This window comes from Salvelinus sp. IW2-2015, linkage group LG14, assembly GCF_002910315.2.
Source record: "Salvelinus sp. IW2-2015 linkage group LG14, ASM291031v2, whole genome shotgun sequence".
In the NCBI taxonomy this organism is placed as follows: domain Eukaryota; kingdom Metazoa; phylum Chordata; class Actinopteri; order Salmoniformes; family Salmonidae; genus Salvelinus; species Salvelinus sp. IW2-2015.
The window spans coordinates 31,225,546-31,244,609 of record NC_036854.1 but is presented as its reverse complement, the minus strand read 5'-3'; the positions used below and the strand labels follow the sequence as shown (position 1 = coordinate 31,244,609).

Here is a 19,064-nt window from a genome sequence, read left to right as displayed (position 1 = left end):
GTGTGTGTGTGTGTGTGTGTGTGTGTGTGTGTGTGTGTGTGTGTGTACCGGAGTCCTGCTGCCTCTGGACTGTCCTCCAAGGCTTTGTGGAGAGACCCCACCAGCAGACCTGAAACACACAGGACCTCCTCAGTCAAGATGACCATCATTCCCCTGACCTCTGATCCCTTCATCCACATCAGCTGCCGAGTCGGTTAGAATGAAATGTCCTAGTCACAGATCTAGTCAGTGTTGTATTGTCCCGTTTACGGTCCTCCCTAATGGTTACAGTTCTTATTTCAGACTCACCGTCTACTACCGCCACTGACCAGGGGGGAGGGGTCCTGTTCAGGCAGCAGCATGGACGACTCTGGGCTCAGTCCTGCTGCTGAGAGGGAGAACGTAGCAATGTAATGAATACTGTGTGGAGATGGTTACAACACACACACCCCTTGTCTCACACACACAGCTGCCTTACCTGACAGTGGAGGTATGGGGGAGACAGAGGGGGAGACTCTGGCTGAGGAGGAGCTTTGTCTCTGTTGTTCTATAAGCTCCAGCAGTCTGCTCCTGGCTGCTGCACTCTGCCTGTTGAGCTCTAGGAGACGCTGTTCCACACTGCTCTCACAGCCTTTGCCCTCACTAACCACAGACTGTAGGAGACAGAAACAGCAGGTACTTCACCTGTCATTCATGCAAAACTTGATTGAAGACACCAGTATGTTCACCTCATGGAATGTTTATCATGCCATACTGTACAGTACTCAAGAGACCTGAAATCTGGACAGTGAGTGCTCTGTTAGATGTGACCTCACCTGCTGTGTTTGCTGCTCTCCACCACAGAACCATGTCCCCCTCTCTCTCCCTGCCTCACGCTGGGGTGTTGTTCTGCCTGTACTGCTGGGAGCGAAGCCTCTCTTCTCCATGCCCTGTTGGGGAGTCAGTCTCCCTGTACTGCTGGAGACAGACTCCCTGCCTGAACTCTGACCTTCACAAATCTCTGACCCGGAGGGAGGAGTAGCGGGGTCGAACTGCCCCAGCTGATTCCGTATGAGAGCGTTCTGACGGGTCAGCTCGGCAATCTGAGACAGCATGGCACCCTGGGACGGATCGCAGAGGAGAGGGGGGGGGTCTGGGGTGGCAGCTGGAGGGGGTGTAGGGGCAGGGCGGGGCAGGCTGAAGCGATTAGGGACGGAGCTGATGGTCTGGAGGTCGTCACAGGAGCCCCGGGTCACAGGGAGAGAGGGAAGGTGGTGGAGAGACAGGGAGCGAACAGCTGGAGAGAGAGGAGAGCAACATGACAGAATGAAAACATGAAGAAAGAGAGCAGAGTAGAGCCAAATAGACAACCCAGAAAGAGAGACACCTGTTACCTGAAGTGTGACCGGGTGGCCGGTTGTCTCTCTGACGTGGTGGAGAGAGCAGCACAGCAGGGTTGAGAGTGAGACCAGTCTGATTCTGTTCATAGGAGGGTACAGGAGCATCTGCATCATAGGACGGTGCCCACTCACTGCCTGCATAGGGACACAACTCTTTACCAATACTCATAACACATTGAAGAAAAGTATAGTGAACCGTGTGTGTGTACTGACCTGTAGCTATGCTGCCAGTCTCTTGGGGCTCATAGTCCCCGTCTCCTCCTAGTACCCCCAATCCCCCCAGAACCAGCACCACTGTGTCCAGCCTCTGTTCCAGATCACACGCTCGCTGCTGCAGACCTGCCTGGAGGGAAATCACTATTAGAGATCTCTTCATCGCACATAATGATATGAAGAAACATGAATGGGCCTTGGAAGCCATTCTTAAGGTAGAAGTGATATAGAGAGATACTGTGTGTGTGATGTCTATTCTGACCTGCAGGGCGGCGCTCTCCTCTCTCAGGGTCAGGGTCTCTGCTGTGAGGGCGTCTATCAGCCCTCTCTGCTCCTTCACCTCCTCCTCCAGCCTCCTCCTCTCCTTTCCCTCCCTCTGAGCCTCCTCCTCTCTCTGACCCACAGGGGACGGAGTTATCATTCATACTGGCATAACAGAACATAGACACAGAGAACCAGTCGAATAGTTGTTAGGCATACCTGTCTGAGTAGTCTAGCCAGGCGGCCCAGTGTAGACACCAGAGCCACAGAGAAACCTGTGAGGCCGTGTGTGCTGTGCTTTGGCCCCGTCGTCCCCTCTCCTTCCCCTGCTCCTGGGGCTCTGGGAGGCTCCTCTGGCTCAAGGCCATCCAGCTCTGTCTCCACCTGACCCAGCAGGCCCTGCAGCAGCCCCAGGCTGGACTGGTTCCCACTCAGAGAGCTGAGGGTAGAGCCATCCAGACCTGACTCAGTACTGCGCCCCCTACTGGCTTTCGAGGACCGGCTCTTCCTGCCTACACAGAAACAGACACGTAGGAGAAACATGTTAACATATGCCTTTATGAACCAATTACTGCACTACTCTGCATTCATGTGCACTAATTCAGTCAACTTCAAACAATAGTACCTGATGAATTGACTGTTGTTGTGATGCACTATGAGTCGTACCTGAGCGGGTGAGAGGAGGGTCTGGGTTCAGGACCTGAGTGACCAGGGTGAAATGCTCCTCAGGTTCAGGCTGGGGCTGTCTGGACCGCAACCGCTGGACTTTTACTGTGGCGTTTAGAGCTGGAGAGAGAGGATGAAGAAAGAGGGGAAGGGAAGAGAGAGAAGGAGGGTGAGAGAGCAAGAGAGAGAGATTTTTTATTTCACCTTTATTTAACCAGATAGGCAAGTTCTCATTTACAATTGCGACCTGGCCAAGATAAAGCAAGTAGTTCGACACATACAACAACACAGAGTTACACATGGAGTAAAACAAACAAACAGTCAATAATAGAGTTTAAGGGGTAAGAGTTGATGTATAGTACAGCACATTATCCATCCTTTTTCCCAGTTAAACAATCTGTCCTCTTACCTGCTTGTACTTGGGTTCCCCCTGAGGCACTGGGAGTCTGAGGGGGGCTGTCTCCTCCTGCCCCCTGGAGGTTGGAGATACACTGGGGTCTTTGCTGCTTCCCTCCTCTAGTACAAGGCTTAGCTTTCACTTTCCGGGTATACACCTTGTAACTGACAACAGAAAAGAATGTGAGCTTATGATAGAGCACATTACAACAGATAAGGGAAAGGGGGATACCTCGTCAGTTGTACAACTGAATGCATTCAACCGAAAAGTGTCTTCCGCATTTAACTCAACCCCTCTGAATCAGAGAGGTGTGGGGGGCTGCTATCTGGCAAATAATCATTTGTAATGGGTGTGTGTGGGCATTGGTAAGTGTTTGGCAGAATGTCAGCGTTGTTACCTGGTATCCATGTTGGAGTTGAAACTGACAGAGGCAGAATGGCCAGTTTCTTCATCACTATGGTCTTCAACAGAGTCCTCCAGCTCATTCAGAGCCTGAAATAAAAAATAAATATGTTAAGAAATGGAAAAAGACACACAAAGAGAGCGAGAGAGTAGTACCTGTGGGTCCATCATGGACTGGCTGAGGAGGGAGAGCTGTGTTGGGGCCTCTGGTTTCTGCAGGACAGGCAGGTCTGAGTCAGAGCCACAGTCTGGAGCCATGGTAACACTGGGGAACCCTGAAAAAAATAAAGAATACAAATCACTCACAACAACACTTTAGGGCTTCCGTTAACCAGTCAGTAATAACCAGCTTTAAGACAATAAAAACATTTGAAAAGCTGATTGACCGGGAGAAAAATAAAAATCCCATTGTGAAATAATGCCTATTAGGCTAATTGATGGAAATACCAGTCGATGTAAATACATTTGACCGGTCATACTTACCGGTTTAAAGGTGCATTTGCATAATTTTGTGGAATTAAATTGACACGTGTATACTCGTTAGGTATGTTATTTATTACATGCGTACAGCGTACAGATACAGAGCCTTTGAGCAGAAAACATGTCCGACAGCAGGAGAGCTGCTTCTACAGCTTCTCAAACAGCTGTTTCGTTGCTGCTAGACTGAAACCTGCCTTTATAGGCACAATCATTGCACAACAATTCTAAATGCAATCGTGTGTTAAAAACAGTTTTGATGTCCACGATTAAAAATAACTAGTATTTGTATTCTTCAACTGGTAATTGAAGTGCGCTTTGGCTTCATCAGTGCATCACACACCACTTTGCAATGAAATGGAGGCAGTATGCATTTTGAAAACAAACGTAATTATTTGAATCGTGAACGTTTTGCTACATATGAGGTATGTCTAACCTTGCTTCAAAGCAGCCTAGCCAAAATCCCACCACATCTGTAGAGGCAATTCTTTTATTAAGACTTCCATATGCCATTGAAACCAGTAGCCTATTTCTCTCATGTTCTATTGGTTTTCAAATCAAGTTTTTTTTTTACATTGTCCAGTAGCCAAAGGCACAATACTAGTCATATTAACAACCCATGCTGGTTGTTGCATCTTTAGATCTCCCCTCTTTCTACATTTCTAATGGATATTTTCATCTCTGTCACATGAAACGGCTCACATGTGCAGTGCGCTTTTGACAACGGTGTTTTCCCGCTAATTGCATTATGGAACGAACATTTGTGCGTAGCCTCCTGCCTTGTGTGCATTGTTTATAATGTGAAGAAATAATAGTTGATCAACATTTTAAGCGAAACGTTCTGATCTATTGCATCAGACTCATTGCTTTTGACAGTTTTGTTATGTAGTCTAGGCCTACTGGTTGAATTTGGGATCTATCATCCCACAACTGTCCCAGAGTGTTTGGAGTAGGCTCTCTGTTTCTCGACAAGCTGACCAATAGAATAGGTCAGCTTTTCTACTATGGGAGATAGTAGATTGACAAAGGCTTGTGATTTTGCTATTCGTTACTCGTCTTGTTGGCTGAGGAAAAGTAAATGTGGACACTTATTCTAAAATCTTCAAAGTGCGCATTGGAATTTGGTAAGGATGCACGTAGTTCCATCCTCGAGTTGCATGTTAATATGAATTACCATAATCTAAATGTGTTTTCTGTCATTCGGAGCAACGCGGGTGGACGCCCTAATCAGGTTATGGGTCCGGTAAATTAAAATGCTACCGGTCAAATGTCCGGTGCTACAACAGAAACCCTGTAAGATGCATAGAGAACATTCAATCACAGACATACAATAACCAACACATGATCAAAACATATTGAAAAGCCATTCATTAATCCATAGCAGGATAAGAGCAGTATCATACCGGTCTGCCTGCGAGGTGCGTCGCCAAACAAGTCCTTGACCACAGCCATGGCTCTGTCTGACCGGGCCAGAACGTCCTGCAGTTGAAACTGATCTGAGAACACCTACAGCACAATGAGATAACAAGCCTTCAGTGTGAAGACAAAGGTTTAATCTGCAGTTATGTAATATAAACAACATTCAAGCAACATCTGTGGGGAATCAAGGGGATGTAAGTGATCACTGAGTTGCGAGCTGACTTGAGTTCAAAGCAGTTTTATATCAAATTAGATTTACGTGAGATACCCCTATGATCTGCGCATGAGGTCTGTCTATACTCCTCACCTCTCTGATGATGTTGAGGCTGGCGCGGTCTAGCGGAGCTGGGCTACCAGGGAGGCCCTTCTTCCTCCTGTGTCTCAGAGCTCTCTCTCTCAACTCCCACTGGGCCACCACTCGGTTCTGGGACCGGTGCATCTCATGACGACGACTCTGAGGAGGAAGAGAGATGAGGAGGCATACTGACCTAGGATAACTAACAACATCACAAAATAAGAGAGAGAAAACAAGAGCATGTCTCTCTTACCAGCTCCTCCGGTGAAGCCTTGTGTACAGAGAGGTCATGGACGGTGCTCTGAAATTAGCAGAAGATGGTAGTCATCATAATTTCATAAATCTATCTCTTCATTCTCCCCTGGTGGCAAAGTTGATTCCATGACAGTGACAGCAACTACAAGCACACTCACCACCCACTCTCTCTTCGGGGCATTGGCCTTCTTGGGACGCACAGCGGGTCGTTTTCCTTGACCGTGCTGTAAGCGGCCCACCCTCGTAAACGACATCTGGGAAGAAAAAGATAACTAGCTAGAAAATGTCTGATTAGCTGGCTAACGTTAGCCTACCTAGCTATGTTGTTTGCCAGATTAGAGTTTTTCAATGAAAGTCATGCGCAAGCTACTCTTAAACTAGGTCGTTTTAGCTTGCAGCTTGCAGCTTGCTGGCAAACTAGGTTATTAACTGTAGCAAAGTGTTTAGTTAGTTTGCTGTATTCATTGTTTACTTTCCGTTGTGGAGTGGCGCTGTGTTCAACAGTTGTTGCGAGCTTCTGGGTTAAATGTGTAACTTCCTAGTTACCAATAAAAGCACACCACAGATAGAACAATGAGAAAGATATTTCACTGATTTTATAAATGTGAAGCATCCGCTTGCCGTTTCCACTCACTACCAAATATGGTAGTGAAAGGAAGCTCACTGGAAGCCCACTGGGAGAGGATGGATCGAGATGGATTTTTGCCGACATTCTGCAAATGTTCTCATCGATGAAATATTTGATCTCAATACAATTTTCTGTTCCCAAAACTACAATATGATATGAACAGAGTGGACTAAGTTTAGTAGAATTTGCCCTTTGCAAACTTTTTAAAACATTGCGTTGTTTAGAAGGTGCGCAAAGCCGAATTGAGTTATTACACACGCGTACTTCACAAAGTAGGCGTTCCCTAACGGAAATATGCAGATGTACTAAAACAACCAAATAGGATCTCGCTAGTTCGTGCTTGGCTCTGCCCACTTCCTTGCTTGTTCTGCCACTATGACTAATTTGTTCCCCATTGTAAACGACTGGCTGTTGTCTATCTTGGTTAAGTTATAAAACATCTTTGAGGAGCTCTTTGGCAGTAGAGCATAATGGGAAATGTAGTCTTCAACAGCTACAAGCAAGCACACAGAGTTGTTTTGCAAGAGACGTAGATGTAGCAAGAAAAAGCTTGAAATAGGGCTAAACGCTATAGAAAAATGACTTGAAACATAGGTCCACTCTTCATCACGTTCAAAATATAAAATGACAACAATGTATAGTATTTGCATAATCAGTAATGGGAAAAACACAAGTGGTTCTATGGATTTGTGCTAATACGTATGACCCCCAGGTGGCAATGTCATTTTACAAATTATTTTCAGCTCCCATATGACAGAACAGACAGTGGACCTACTCACATTGAACATCGAACAACATAATCAGGACAAAGATGTAATGTAGCCTAAAATAAAATAAAAAGTAGGTAGTTAACCTAATATATTAGTTAGTATTCACCATAGAGATCCTATTAATTTCATATTAGTATTCTAATTCCTAATTATATGGTATTCACTCGAGAGGGTCAATTCACATCCGTGTGAGAGAATTCGTCCTGGCCAAAGTCCTGGCCAAAGTTTGTATGCACAAAAGTCAATATAATGTGATAATGTATGAGTGCCGGCCGGCCAGCAGACAGTGCGTGCGCTCTTACATTGTGCGCGCAGGGGTCCCAAGGGGGCACCCACACCCAATGCCGCACGGGGGCTACCCTCAGAAAGCGGAGGGGCTCCTCGGAACCGTACGTAGTGAGACTTCTTCACACTGACAACTGGCTGAGCTGAGCGCTGAAAAGTCTAGAAAAATGTCAGTAACCAATGCGCAAGCGCATGGCTGAACTAGTAGCCCACCTCTCATTCGAGGCACTCTCGCCATAGATGGACTAGGAGTGAGAGCCTGGGCGGCAATACTGTATGAATGGGTGAAAAGTTTACATCTCTTGCAKGTCTCTTTATGGCGTAGCCTATCCTTAATGAGCACCAGAGACTGTGACTGCCATGCTCTATTCGATTTTAGTCTCATGGTCTAGTTTCCAAAATTTTTGTCTACTGTAGAACAGTTTTGAGAAGATAACCTCATGACACATTAGAAGAGGATAAAAACAAATTGCTGGGCTGGTGGACTGGACAGAGGGACAGGGGGAGAATCCGTGAGAATACTCGCATGGCACGTATGGATTACATGTAAGGCCAGTGTTGGTTTCGCTGCATCTCTGGGGGAAAGTCATCCGAGAAGCGTATTTTCAGGAGACCATGGACAGCCTCGCTTCCATGCCAGAGGGATTCCGCTCAGCCTGGATTGATGTTGGATTTACCCGGGGCTCCGAGAGCTCACAGCCGTGAAATTGAGAGTGAAAGACGCGCTATGAAATAATAGGCTATTTGTAAGATTGGTGCCAAATGTAGGCTATTTATGTTCTGGATATTTGATAATGTTTTATTTTCTCAACAAGCGTTACTAACGCTACTTGGAATCTTGTGATCAACTTCAAACAGAGGACACTTTTAAAAGGAGCGCTTTGGTGACAAATTTGTGGATCTATTGAATTAGGCTGTAGGATTACCCACTGAATTCCACTGTCAAATGATAGTTTCAAAGTCGTTTGTTTTGTTTCCATTTTGTCGCCTCGCTCTTTCATTTCATTCATTCACCGTATCACTTTGTTAACCAGGTTAGAGCCTGAGAGTAAGAGAAAGAAAGCCTCTGTCTCATAGCGCGCCCAGTGTGCACACGGGCACCATGGTCGGGATGTGGGGTGGCGGAGGTCTCCCAATGTCTGTCACTGTGGTTGTGACTCTGCTCCTGGCTATTATTGACGTGAAGGCGAGTGGGGAGTACTGTCACGGTTGGCATGACACCCAGGGCACATGGAGAGAGGGCTTCCAGTGTCCGGAGAAGTTCGATGCTGAGGATGCCATCATCTGCTGCGGGAAATGCGAACTCCGGTACTGCTGCTCCAGGAATGAAGCACGGCTGGACCAGGGGACTTGTGACAACGACAAGCAAGCCCAGCAACCGGGCACCGACAGCAAAGAGAACAAGGAGACGGGCGCAGGTAAGAACTCTGTCTGGCCCAGCACGACCAGCTTTAGGGGACACAGCAGCTGTGCCAAAACGCTCTGCCTCAAGGCTGCAAAGCTCTCTTTGTCTGCTAAAAATTATAATGTAATTTCTAAATTAGATTTTAAACTGGCTCAGTTTAAATTGTTTAACTTAATAATAGGCTACGCCAGCAATATTGCATTTTCAAGGAGATGAGTGAGACGGGAAGAGAGGGCCTAATTGCCTAATTTTAATAAAGGTTTAGGCCACAGTGGCCCAGGCCTAGAACAAAATGATACTTAATTGAAAGTTGGAGTTATGAGTTTCTTCCCCATTTCAAACATTTAGGTATGTTCTAGTTTTTTCAACCACTATCTATCTGGGAGCTTAAACATCGCTTAGATACACCGTACCCGTTCAGTTGGCAGCAACAGCTGCAGAGAAGACAGTTGACACCATAAAGCCAACTAACTGCCCACGCACTCACAAATGGAAAATTGTGCTGCGTGGCGTTATAAATAGCTGTGTTTGTTCTAGCTGCAACACACGCGCGCCGCGGGGACTGCAGAGCTCGAGCAGCGCACTGTCCCCACGAGGATCAAGTTTGGACTTGACCGGATCTTTAGGTCATTGGCTCGCGACGGCGCTGACAGCTCTGTTCATAAAAACAAATCGCGTTATGAATTATTTCCCCGCGCTTGCGTGTTGATCCCGCTGAGGAATAGGCCTATGTGAACGGTTAATTCCCATCCCAAACACATTAGGAATGCATCCCCTGTATGTTCCTAACGTTTACCGTCTAGTTACATTCACATGATTTCAACGCACATTTTTACTTTATCCAGGCCTTTTTTTACGTTGCGTGGATAGGGTGTCCATGACCAATTGCGCATGGAACGGAAGCGCCTAATAATGTCACATTGTAACCTCATCCAAGCCTTAGCAGTGAGTTAGTACTAGCCTAACAATTGGGTGTGATTGGGAGAACAGATGTCATAATTCTTCATTCTTTTTATCGAAAGCAGATTTACTGAAAAACTTCAAGGTTCAAACAGGTATTAGTTATTGATCTCTTTGACATGTTTCCAACATATTTCCATCACCTTCTCACTACAGTTGTAACACAGAAAGCTGCATCATATAGGAAGAAAAGAGACATTACAGTGCACACATTACAAAATGAGAGGCACATTTGCTATGAGTCAAAAATCTTGCAATGGTCATTTTTCAAAGAAAAATAATAGTTGGCTACACTTAGTCCAGATATTAAACAGACACATCAACAGAGCATGCCTTTCTTGTAGAGTAGAATACAGTATGTTTCTCTCTTGGCATTTGTTGAAACAGTCATCCCTTATCACTCCAGAAAGAGCCAAATACATTTTCATATAGTGGACAATGGCCAAAATAACTTAAGTATTTTGTCATGCAAGGCACCGCTTGTACATTTAATTAATTTTTTATGCACAGGGCAACCAATTAATCACAAAGCAAAGATACACAGCCATGTCAATGAATAACCCCAAGGATACTGTATATGCATTAAGAACAATAAACAGAGCCTAACATTCAACATGAAGGAACATGTGTGGGATCCAGGAAAGGAGAGGACCCCAGGGATTTGAATGGGGAGAGGAGGAGCAGTCAGTTACACATAATATGCCCAAACAAGAACAGAGAGATGGGGGCTAATATTACTGCAGACAGAGTATGGCTGTCCCAGCCTCAGTCCAGCAACAGGTGTGGAATAGACTAGTGGGCTGAATGGAAACTATAGACACTCTCCAACAGATAATGTCACAGCAGGACACTGTCATTACTACACTTCTCCCATCAGCCATTTTACTTGTGTCTCTGTCAGACTATAGACTGTATTCACATATCATGTGACGCTGTTAGGAGGACATTAGATTACTTTCTGGAGCCTTACGCACTAACTCATATCCATAGTAACTACATAACTCTCTTAAAGAAAAGCTCCTCTAAACCTGATCATGGTATGGTTTGGCTGTGAGGTATTGAAGCTAACAGCTGTTCAATTAAGCAATAAGGCCAGGGGGGGTGTGGTATATGGCCAATATACCACGGCTAAAGGCTGTTTTTAAGCATGACGGAACACGGAGTGCCTGGATACAGCCCTTAGCCGTGGTATACAGTATTGGCCATATACCACAAAGCCGCAGGGTGCCTTATTGCTATTCTAAACTTTTTACCAACATAATTAGAGGAATAAAAATAAATGTTTTGTCATACCTATGGTATACGGTCTGATATACAATGGCTTTCAGCCAATCAGCATTCAGGGCTCGAACCACCCAGTTTATAATAGGAAATAGGTTATGGGCTCAGAAAATTGATGTCATAGCGCCTCAGCTTCTACCTCTTTTGTACTGTATCTAGACTGAGTCTAGTCAAGTTGACTGTTGTCCCAGAATTAGTCTTATCTAATGAGTGCCTATAGCTTCAAACTTTAGACATCTTGAAATGGTCCTTTGAAAAGCTGGTGACTTTTGATGTTGCTCAGAGGGAGAGAAAGCGTGTGTGTTAAGGAGAGAGAAAGAATGAAAAAGGAAAATGACAGAACAAGTCACTGCCTCTCTCAGGGTTACAGTTACACTCCATAACACTTTGGAATATTCAAACTGGAAAATGAGTAACTTAACCAGAGGAACAATAAATCTCATGAAATCAGTTGTCATATAACAAGTTCCCCATTGTGCTCCAAACGGGTGTGTGCGTGTGTACGTGTGTACGTGTGTACGTGTGTGCGAGGAAGCACCTCAACTCTGCCCTGGTCCTGCCACTCGGACCATTGCTGCCAACATTCCCCATGAGCGCTCACTGTTGGGTCAAAAGTTAACGAAACACCCAAAGAACACTTACGTTTACTATTAACCACTTTCTGTATGCTGTAGTAGGCTACACTGCCATCCTCTACCTTCACTCTGTAAGAGTTAGTCTGCTGCTTCATTACCAAGTCATCTTAACATGATTCATCCAGCATAAAACATTTGGTTCCTTGGAAGTTGTGGGAACGTAGGTTTTTGGTTTCACATTGGTTGTGGGAACAAAGGCATACGTAATACGTTTTCTAAACATTCTGAGAACAGAAGTGAACATTTTTTTTAGGTTGGAGGGAGGTTCTGAGAATGTTTTACCCTGGTTCCTTGGAAGTAATCCTGGGAGGTTTTATAAACGCTCTGAGGATTATAAATTATGTTGAAGTTTTTGAATAACTTCCTTAAAACTTTCACATGTGTCAAACTCATTCCACAGAGGGCCAATTGTCTTCTGGTTTTCGCTCCTCCCTTGTATTTGATTGATGAATTAAGGTCACTAATTGGTAAGGAACTCCCCTCACCCTTGTTGTCTAGGTCTTAATTGAAAGGAAAAAACTAAAACCAGCAGACACTAAGACCTGCATGGAATGAGTTTGACACCCCTCCCTTAGGCATTAATCATGCAAATACATACATTTTTTATTGTGAGACGGCATCAGTGAGATTCAAACCTATAATCTTCTGTTCTCTATCCATGGAATTAGTCAATTGTGCCACAAGGATGGATCTAGCGTTCCATGTTTTTTACACATACAAAGCTGTTCATTTTAGTCTATTCAAACAGTCCCCATTTCAAAGGAAACGAACACTCATTAATATCAGATTTGGCCAAATAGTGGGCGTGGCCAACACACCTGAAACACTTAACAAGATAGAGGATAGAGAGAGTTTTGTTGATGCTGAGAATGGAATGTATATGTTTTTAAATAACAAAAAACTTTTATGGAAAGTTTTGTTTACATTCTCGGAACAATTTGAGAACATAACTTTAAATAGAACCGTGAGCAAACCTATAGGAAACGTAATTCCCAAAGAATAAAAATGTTTCTTACCGCTCTCTGAACCATTGAAAAATATTCTCAATGTCAAACCAGTTGGAGAACGTTCCTAGAACATTAKCAAGATTGAAATGAAATGTAACCATGTTTGAACTTTAAGGAAATGGTCTGTTAAAGTAATGAAATAGCAAGAATGTTTTTGGGGGGGTCAAGTTCCTTAAATGTGCTGAGAATGTTCCAAAGCCAAGCAACTATCCTGCACCATTACCAGAATGTTCTGGGAAGGTTGTATGTAAAATAACCATAGAACAACCACACTCTCACCAATCTCTAAGAAAAACACATGGTTCTCAGAACGTTATGTGCTAGCTGGGTACTGTACTTCCTGGAACTGGTTTACACTAGACAGATGGCAGAAAAACAGCCGTGTACTTTGAGGGGTGAATTACATGCTAATCATGCGAGAATCATGCAGATGATCGGATTTAACACACTGCTTTATCTCCAGAGTCACAGCTGTTATTATGGTTCAAAAGTTACAGTAAGAGAGATGTAGTATGCATTAGAGCCCCACTGCAAGGTTGGCCTATATAATGTTGAAAAGATGTATGGAATTAGGCATTCAATGTGATCTGTTGCATTACTCCAAACCAGCCATCATTAATGCCACTCTCAATATGTCTTAACGCTGCGTCTATACAGTATATGGGACTATTCTGGCTTAAATGCCATAGCGGGATGTGGATGTATATAGGAGAAGAGGTCAGGAATACCCACATAAGTTCTGGCTGCATAACTTTGGTATGAGACAGAATCCCCGCTCTCACAGACAAACACAGATCAAACGCACGCACGCATAAACTCACTCAGACAGATAGGTACAGGGTCGGTGGAGGGGGGTTAGGGGGGGTCACAGCTGGGCGCGCAGGATAAGAACAGATCAAAACAAAGTTAATAACTTCTAATGAGGGACTGGGGCCCCCTGGAGACACGCCACTAGTACACCTCTGTCTCTGCCTTTCTTCCTCTAATTTCGTCTCGCTCTCTTTTCTCTTTTGTCTCACCGTCTCACTCCATTTCTTTTTCACTCTCATTTGGGTTTATGAGTGAGGTAAAAACACGTGAGTGTAACAGCTTGAACTTTTAGACAAACTGTTTTTCTCACTGCTGTTCACTCTTGGTCTCTCAACTTTACTAATTCAAGGAAGAAGGTATTTTCCAAAATCATGTCAAAAGTCTTGATGGTAGAATAAACCACTTCATCATGTTGCTGTTGTAGTTTGTTCAGTTTGTTTTCTCTGAGGGCYTAAGTGGTTATGGTCTGAGGAAGTTCTGTCCTCGCTCTACTCTGCTTGTTATAGAAAGAACAGCCCTGTCTTAATGTACACTACATGACCGGAAAGTATATGGACACCTGCTCGTCGAACATCTCATTCCAAAATCATGGGCATTAACATGGAGTTGGTCCCCCCTTTGCTGCTATAACAGCCTCTACTTTTCTGGGAAGCCTTTACACTAGATGTTGGAACATTGCTGCGGGGACTTGCTTCCATTTAGCCACAAGAGCATGAATGAGGTCAGGCACTGATGTTGGGAGATTAGGCCTGGCTCGCAGTCGGCGTTCCAATTCATTCCAAAGGTGTTCGATGGAGTTGAGGTCAGGGCTCTGTGCAGGTAAGTGAAGTTCTTCCACACCAATCTTCACAAACCATTTCTGTATGGACCTCGCTTTGTGCACAGGGGCATTGTCATGCTGAAACAGGAACGTGCCTTCCCCAAACTGTTGACACAAAGTTGGCAGCACAGAATCGTCTAGAATGTCATGTATGCTGTAGAGGAGTTAATATTTCCCTTCACTGGAACTAAGGGGCCTAGCCCGAACCATGAAAAACAGCCCCAGACCATTATTCCTCCTCCACCAAACTTTACAGTTGGCACTATGCATTGGGGCAGATAGCGTTCTCCTGGAAAATCCAGATTCGTCAGGAGACGAGACCTTACAGCGAAATGCTAACTTACAAGCCCTTAACCAACAATGCAGTTTTAAGAAAAATACCTAAAAAAAACAAGAAATAAAAGTAACAAATAAAAATAACGAGGATATATACAGGGGGTACTGGTACAGAATCAWTGTGCGGGGGCACCGGTGTGTCAAGGTAATTTAGGTAATATGTACATGTAGGTAGAGTTATTAAAGTGAATATGCATAGATAATAACAGAGAGTAGCAGCAGCGTAAAAGAGGGGGGGGGCAATGCAAATAGTCTGGGTAGACATTTGATTAGATTTTCAGGAGTGTTATGGCTTGGGGGTAGAAGCTGTTTAGAAGCCTCTTGGACCTAGACTTGGCGCTCTGGTACCGCTTGCCGTGCGGTAGCAGAGAGAACAGTCTATGACTAGGGTGGTTGGAATCTTTGACAATTTTTAGGGCCTTCCTCTGACACCGCCTGGTAGAGAGGTCCTGGATGGCAGGAAGCTTGGCCTCTGTAGTACCTTGTGGTCTGAGGCCGAGCAGTTGCAATACCAGGCAGTGATGTAACCTGTCAGGATGCTCTCGATGTTGCAGCTGTAAAACCTTTTGAGGATCTGAGGACCCATGCCAAATCTTTTCAGTCTCCTGAGGGGGAATATGTTTTGTCATGCCCTCTTCACGACTGTCTTGGTTTGCTTGGACCATGTTAGTTTGTTGGTGYTGTGGACGCCAAGGAACTTGAAGCTCTCAACCTGCTCCACTACAGCCCCATCGATGAGAATGGGGGCGTGCTCAGTCCTTCTTTTTCTGTAGTCCACAATCATCTTGATCACGTTGAGGGAGAGGTTGTTGTCCTTGCACCACCCGGCCAGGTCTCTGACCTCCTCCCTATAGGCTATCTCGTCATTGTCGGTGATCATGCCTACCACTGTTGTGTCATCGGCAAACTTAATGATGGTGTTGAAGTCGTGTCTGGCCGTGCAGTCATGAGTGAACAGGGAGTACAGGAGGAGACTGAGCATGCATCCCTGAGGGGCCCCCGTGTTGAGGATCAGCGTGGCAGATGTGTTGTTACCTGCCCTTACCACCTGGGGGCGGCCCGTCAGGAAGTCCAGGATCCAGTTGTAGAGGGAGGTGTTTAGTCCCAGGGTCCTTAGCTTAGTGATGAGCTTTTAGGGCACCATGGTGTGGAGCGCTGAGCTGTAATCAATTAATAGCATTCTCACATACAGTAGGTGTTCCTTTTGTCCAGGTGTGAAAAGAGGGCAGTGTGGAGTGCAATAGAGATTGCATCATCTGTGGGTATGTTGGGGCGGTATGCAAATTGGAGTGGGTCTATGGTTTCTGGGATAATGGTGTTGATGTGAGCCATGACCKGCCTTTCAAAGCACTTCATGGCTACAGATGTGAGTGCTACGGGTCTGTAGTCATTTAGGCATGTTACCTTAGTGTGCTTGGGCACCAGGACTATGGTGGTCTGCTTGAAACATGTTGGTATTACAGACTCAGACAGGGAGAGGTTGAAAATGTCAGTGAAGACACTTGCCAGTTGGTCAGCGCATGCTCAGAGTACACGTCCTGGTAATCCGTCTGGCCCTGCGGCCTTGTTAATGTGACACAGTCGCCCGGAACAGCTGATGCTCTCATGCATGTTTCAGTGTTACTTGCCTCGAAGTGAGCATAGAAGTAATTTAGCTCGTCTGGTAGGCTTGTGTRACTGGGCAGCTCTCGGCTGTGCTTCCCTTTGTAGTCTGTAATAGTTTGCAAGCCCTGCCACATCCGACGAGCGTCGGAGCCGGTGTAGTACGATTCGATCTTAGTCCTGTATTGAAGCTTTACCTGTTTGATGGTTCGTCGGAGGGCATAGCGTGATTTCTTATAAGCTTCCGGGTTAGAGTCCCTCTCCTTGAAAGCGTAAGCTCTACCCTTTAGCTCATGGCGGATGTTGCCTGTAATCCATGGCTTCTGGTTGGGGTATGCACGTACAGTCACTGTGGGGACGACGTCATCTATGCACTTATTGATGAAGCCAGTGGCTGATGTGGTGTACTCATCAATGTCATCGGAAGAATCCCGGAACATGTTCCAGTCTGTGCTTGCACTGCTGCTCCAGAGTCCAATGGCGATGAGCTTCACACCACTCCAGCCGACACTTGGCATTGCGCATGGTGATCTTAGGTTTGTGTGCGGCTGCTTGGCCATGGAAACCCATTTCATGAAGCTCCCAGACAAACAGTTATTGTGCTGACATTGCTTCCAGAGGCAGTTTAAAACTTGGTAGTGAGTTTTGCAATTGAGGACAGACAARGTTTACGTGTTACGCACTTCAGCACTCTGCAGTCCCGTTCTGTGAGCTTGTGTGGCCTACCACTTCGCGGCTGAGCCGATGTTGCTCCTAGACGTTTCCACTTCACAATAACAGCACTTATAGTTGACCGGGGCAGCTCTAGCAGGGCAGAAATTTGACGAACTGACTTGTTGGAAATGTGGCATCCTATGACAATGCCACATTGAAAGTCACTGGATGGCCGTGTGCTCGATTTTATACACCTGTCAGCCACGGGTGTGGTTGAAATAGCCGAATCCACTAATTTGTCCACATATTTTTGTATATATAGTTTATATTTGATAATGGAAGAAAGAAAAACATATTTTTTCCCTTGTTTGTTAAAAATGTGCTATCGTCAAACCACTGAAAACCTACCTCCCACTCTCTCACCCTTCTTCCTTCCTCTCTCCACAGTACCCATCTACGTTCCCTTCCTGATCGTGGGCTCTGTGTTCGTGGCTTTCGTCCTGGTGGGTTCCGTGGTTGCCGTTTGTTGTTGCCACTGTCTCCGCCCCAAACAGGAACTGTCGTCAGGGGGCGGGGGAGGAGGCGGGTCTGGTGGCGGCCGTCTCCTGGAGACCATTCCCATGATGGCTAGCGTGGGCACGTCTCGCGGTTCCTCTTCCCGCCAATCAAGCACGGCCACCTCGTCCAGTTCCTCTGCCCCTCCTGCCCAGGTGCCTCGCCCGGCCCCTCAGCCCATGATGCGTGCCCAGGCCTCCTGCTGTCTCCCTCCAGACGCCAGTGTCTTCGTCAACATGCCGACCAACTTCTCCGTGCTCAACTGCCAGCAGGCCACCCAGATCATGCCCCACCAGGGACAGTTCATCCACCCCCAGTACATCGGCTATGCCACCCACCACATGTCCCCACCCCAGGGGGTCTACCTGGACCCCACCCAGGGGGGCTACAGACAGCTGCAGTCCCCCTACCCCCCACCCACCAGTGTGGCCAGTGTCAACAGCGAGCAGAAGTACCCTCCAGTAACAGTTTAAGCCATTTTGGGGACTGTGTGTAACAGACTTTGTGAGGGCTATGTGCCTTATGGGAACTGTATGAGAAACCTTATGGGAACTGTATGAGAAACCTTATGGGGACTGTGTGAGAAACCTTATGGGGACTGTGTGAGAAACCTTATGGGGACTGTATGAGAAACCTTATGGAACTGTATGAAAACCTTATGGGGACGTATGAGAAACCTTATGGGGACTTCAATTAAAACCTATGGGACTGATGTAGAGAACCTTATGGGACTGTATGAGAAACCCTATGGGACTGTGAGAAACCTTATGGTGGACTCGTATGAGAAACCGTTAGGGCACTGTATGAGAAACCCTATGGGGACTGTATGAGAAACCTTATGGGACTGTATGTGAGAAACCTTATGGGGACTGTATGAAAACCTTATGGGACTGTATAGAAAACCTCTATGGAACTGATATGAGGAAAACCTGTAGGGACTGATTGGAAAAACCTTATAGGGACTGTTGAGAAACCTTATGGTGAGCTGTATTGAGAAACTTATGGGACTATAGCAGAAAACCTTATGGGGACTGTATGAGAAACCTTATGGGGACTGTATGAGAAACCTTATGGGGACTGTATGAGAAACCTTATGGGGACTGCATTAGAAACCTTATGGGGACATTGGTAGCTCGCCAGCTTGGAGAGAGAATGATATGGACTCAGGCTCACACAGAGGACTCGTAAAACCCAAGCTGGGATCTGTGCCTGACCAGCCACAGTGTGTTGCATGTGTCTGTCCTACATGTGTGTGATATGTAAAGGTTTGGCAGATTTGCCTCAGGGTAATGATTGTGAGTGAGCTGACCTCACCCCAAGATGGAGGGAGGGCTATGTCTGTCTGGTTGTCCTCATTCAGCAACACACAGAGGGGTGATGCTGCCCACCAGGGCCAATGACTCGCAGCAGAGTGTGTGGGTTTAACGTCTTGAAGTTTGTCAGTGTAGCGTTTGTTGTATGTGTTTGTAAATGAGTGAATGTGTGTATGTACAGTACGAGTGAGGGTGCTGTGACCAGTGTGGCTATGTGTGTATGTACAGTACGAGTGAGGGTGCTGTGACCAGTGTGGCTA

The 19,064-nt window shown here is 45.8% G+C and overlaps 2 protein-coding genes and 1 long non-coding RNA gene across 4 annotated transcripts in view; 1 reads left to right on the top strand and 2 right to left on the bottom strand.

The window, feature by feature from the left end:
* Positions 1-30: 30 nt before the first annotated feature.
* spice1 (spindle and centriole associated protein 1) lies at positions 31-6,298 on the bottom strand (the record flags this gene model as incomplete). Its single annotated transcript, XM_024000748.2, has 17 exons — positions 6,216-6,298; positions 5,902-5,997; positions 5,742-5,789; positions 5,501-5,647; positions 5,178-5,280; positions 3,454-3,572; positions 3,293-3,387; positions 2,908-3,059; positions 2,499-2,618; positions 2,052-2,344; positions 1,834-1,965; positions 1,572-1,701; positions 1,353-1,493; positions 795-1,255; positions 458-632; positions 289-367; positions 31-109 (listed from the first exon to the last, which is right to left on the bottom strand). Coding segments are annotated over exons 2-17 (2,370 nt in total), but the record flags the coding sequence as incomplete, so codon positions are not given.
* Positions 6,299-7,578: 1,280 nt separating this feature from the next.
* On the top strand, positions 7,579-18,148 carry LOC111973448 (protein shisa-2-like). Its single transcript, XM_024000813.2, has 2 exons — positions 7,579-8,844; positions 17,384-18,148. The coding sequence occupies exons 1-2, from the start codon at positions 8,529-8,531 to the stop codon at positions 17,962-17,964; spliced, it is 897 nt and encodes a 298-aa protein (XP_023856581.1). The 5' UTR covers positions 7,579-8,528; the 3' UTR covers positions 17,965-18,148.
* The window catches only part of LOC111973449 (uncharacterized), a 10,218-nt gene continuing 9,206 nt past the window's right edge, over positions 18,053-19,064 (bottom strand). Inside the window, exons 2-3 of one of the 2 annotated variants that reach the window (XR_002878582.2) lie at positions 18,513-18,591; positions 18,053-18,125 (exon numbers count right to left, since the gene is read on the bottom strand). This is a non-coding gene — a long non-coding RNA (uncharacterized lncRNA). Of the gene's footprint in view, positions 18,126-18,305; positions 18,327-18,512; positions 18,605-19,064 lie in introns of those variants that run through there. The other variant, XR_011480910.1, reaches the window with a different exon arrangement.

What these genes read in the sequence shown, in the direction of transcription:
- LOC111973448 (XM_024000813.2), top strand. Translation starts at nt 8,529, where the DNA reads ATGGTCGGGATGTGGGGTGGCGGAGGTCTCCCAATGTCTGTCACTGTG. An exon ending in GAACAAGGAGACGGGCGCAG is followed by an intron (nt 8,845 to 17,383) that starts GTAAGAACTCTG and finishes CTCTCTCCACAG; the next exon opens with TACCCATCTACGTTCCCTTC.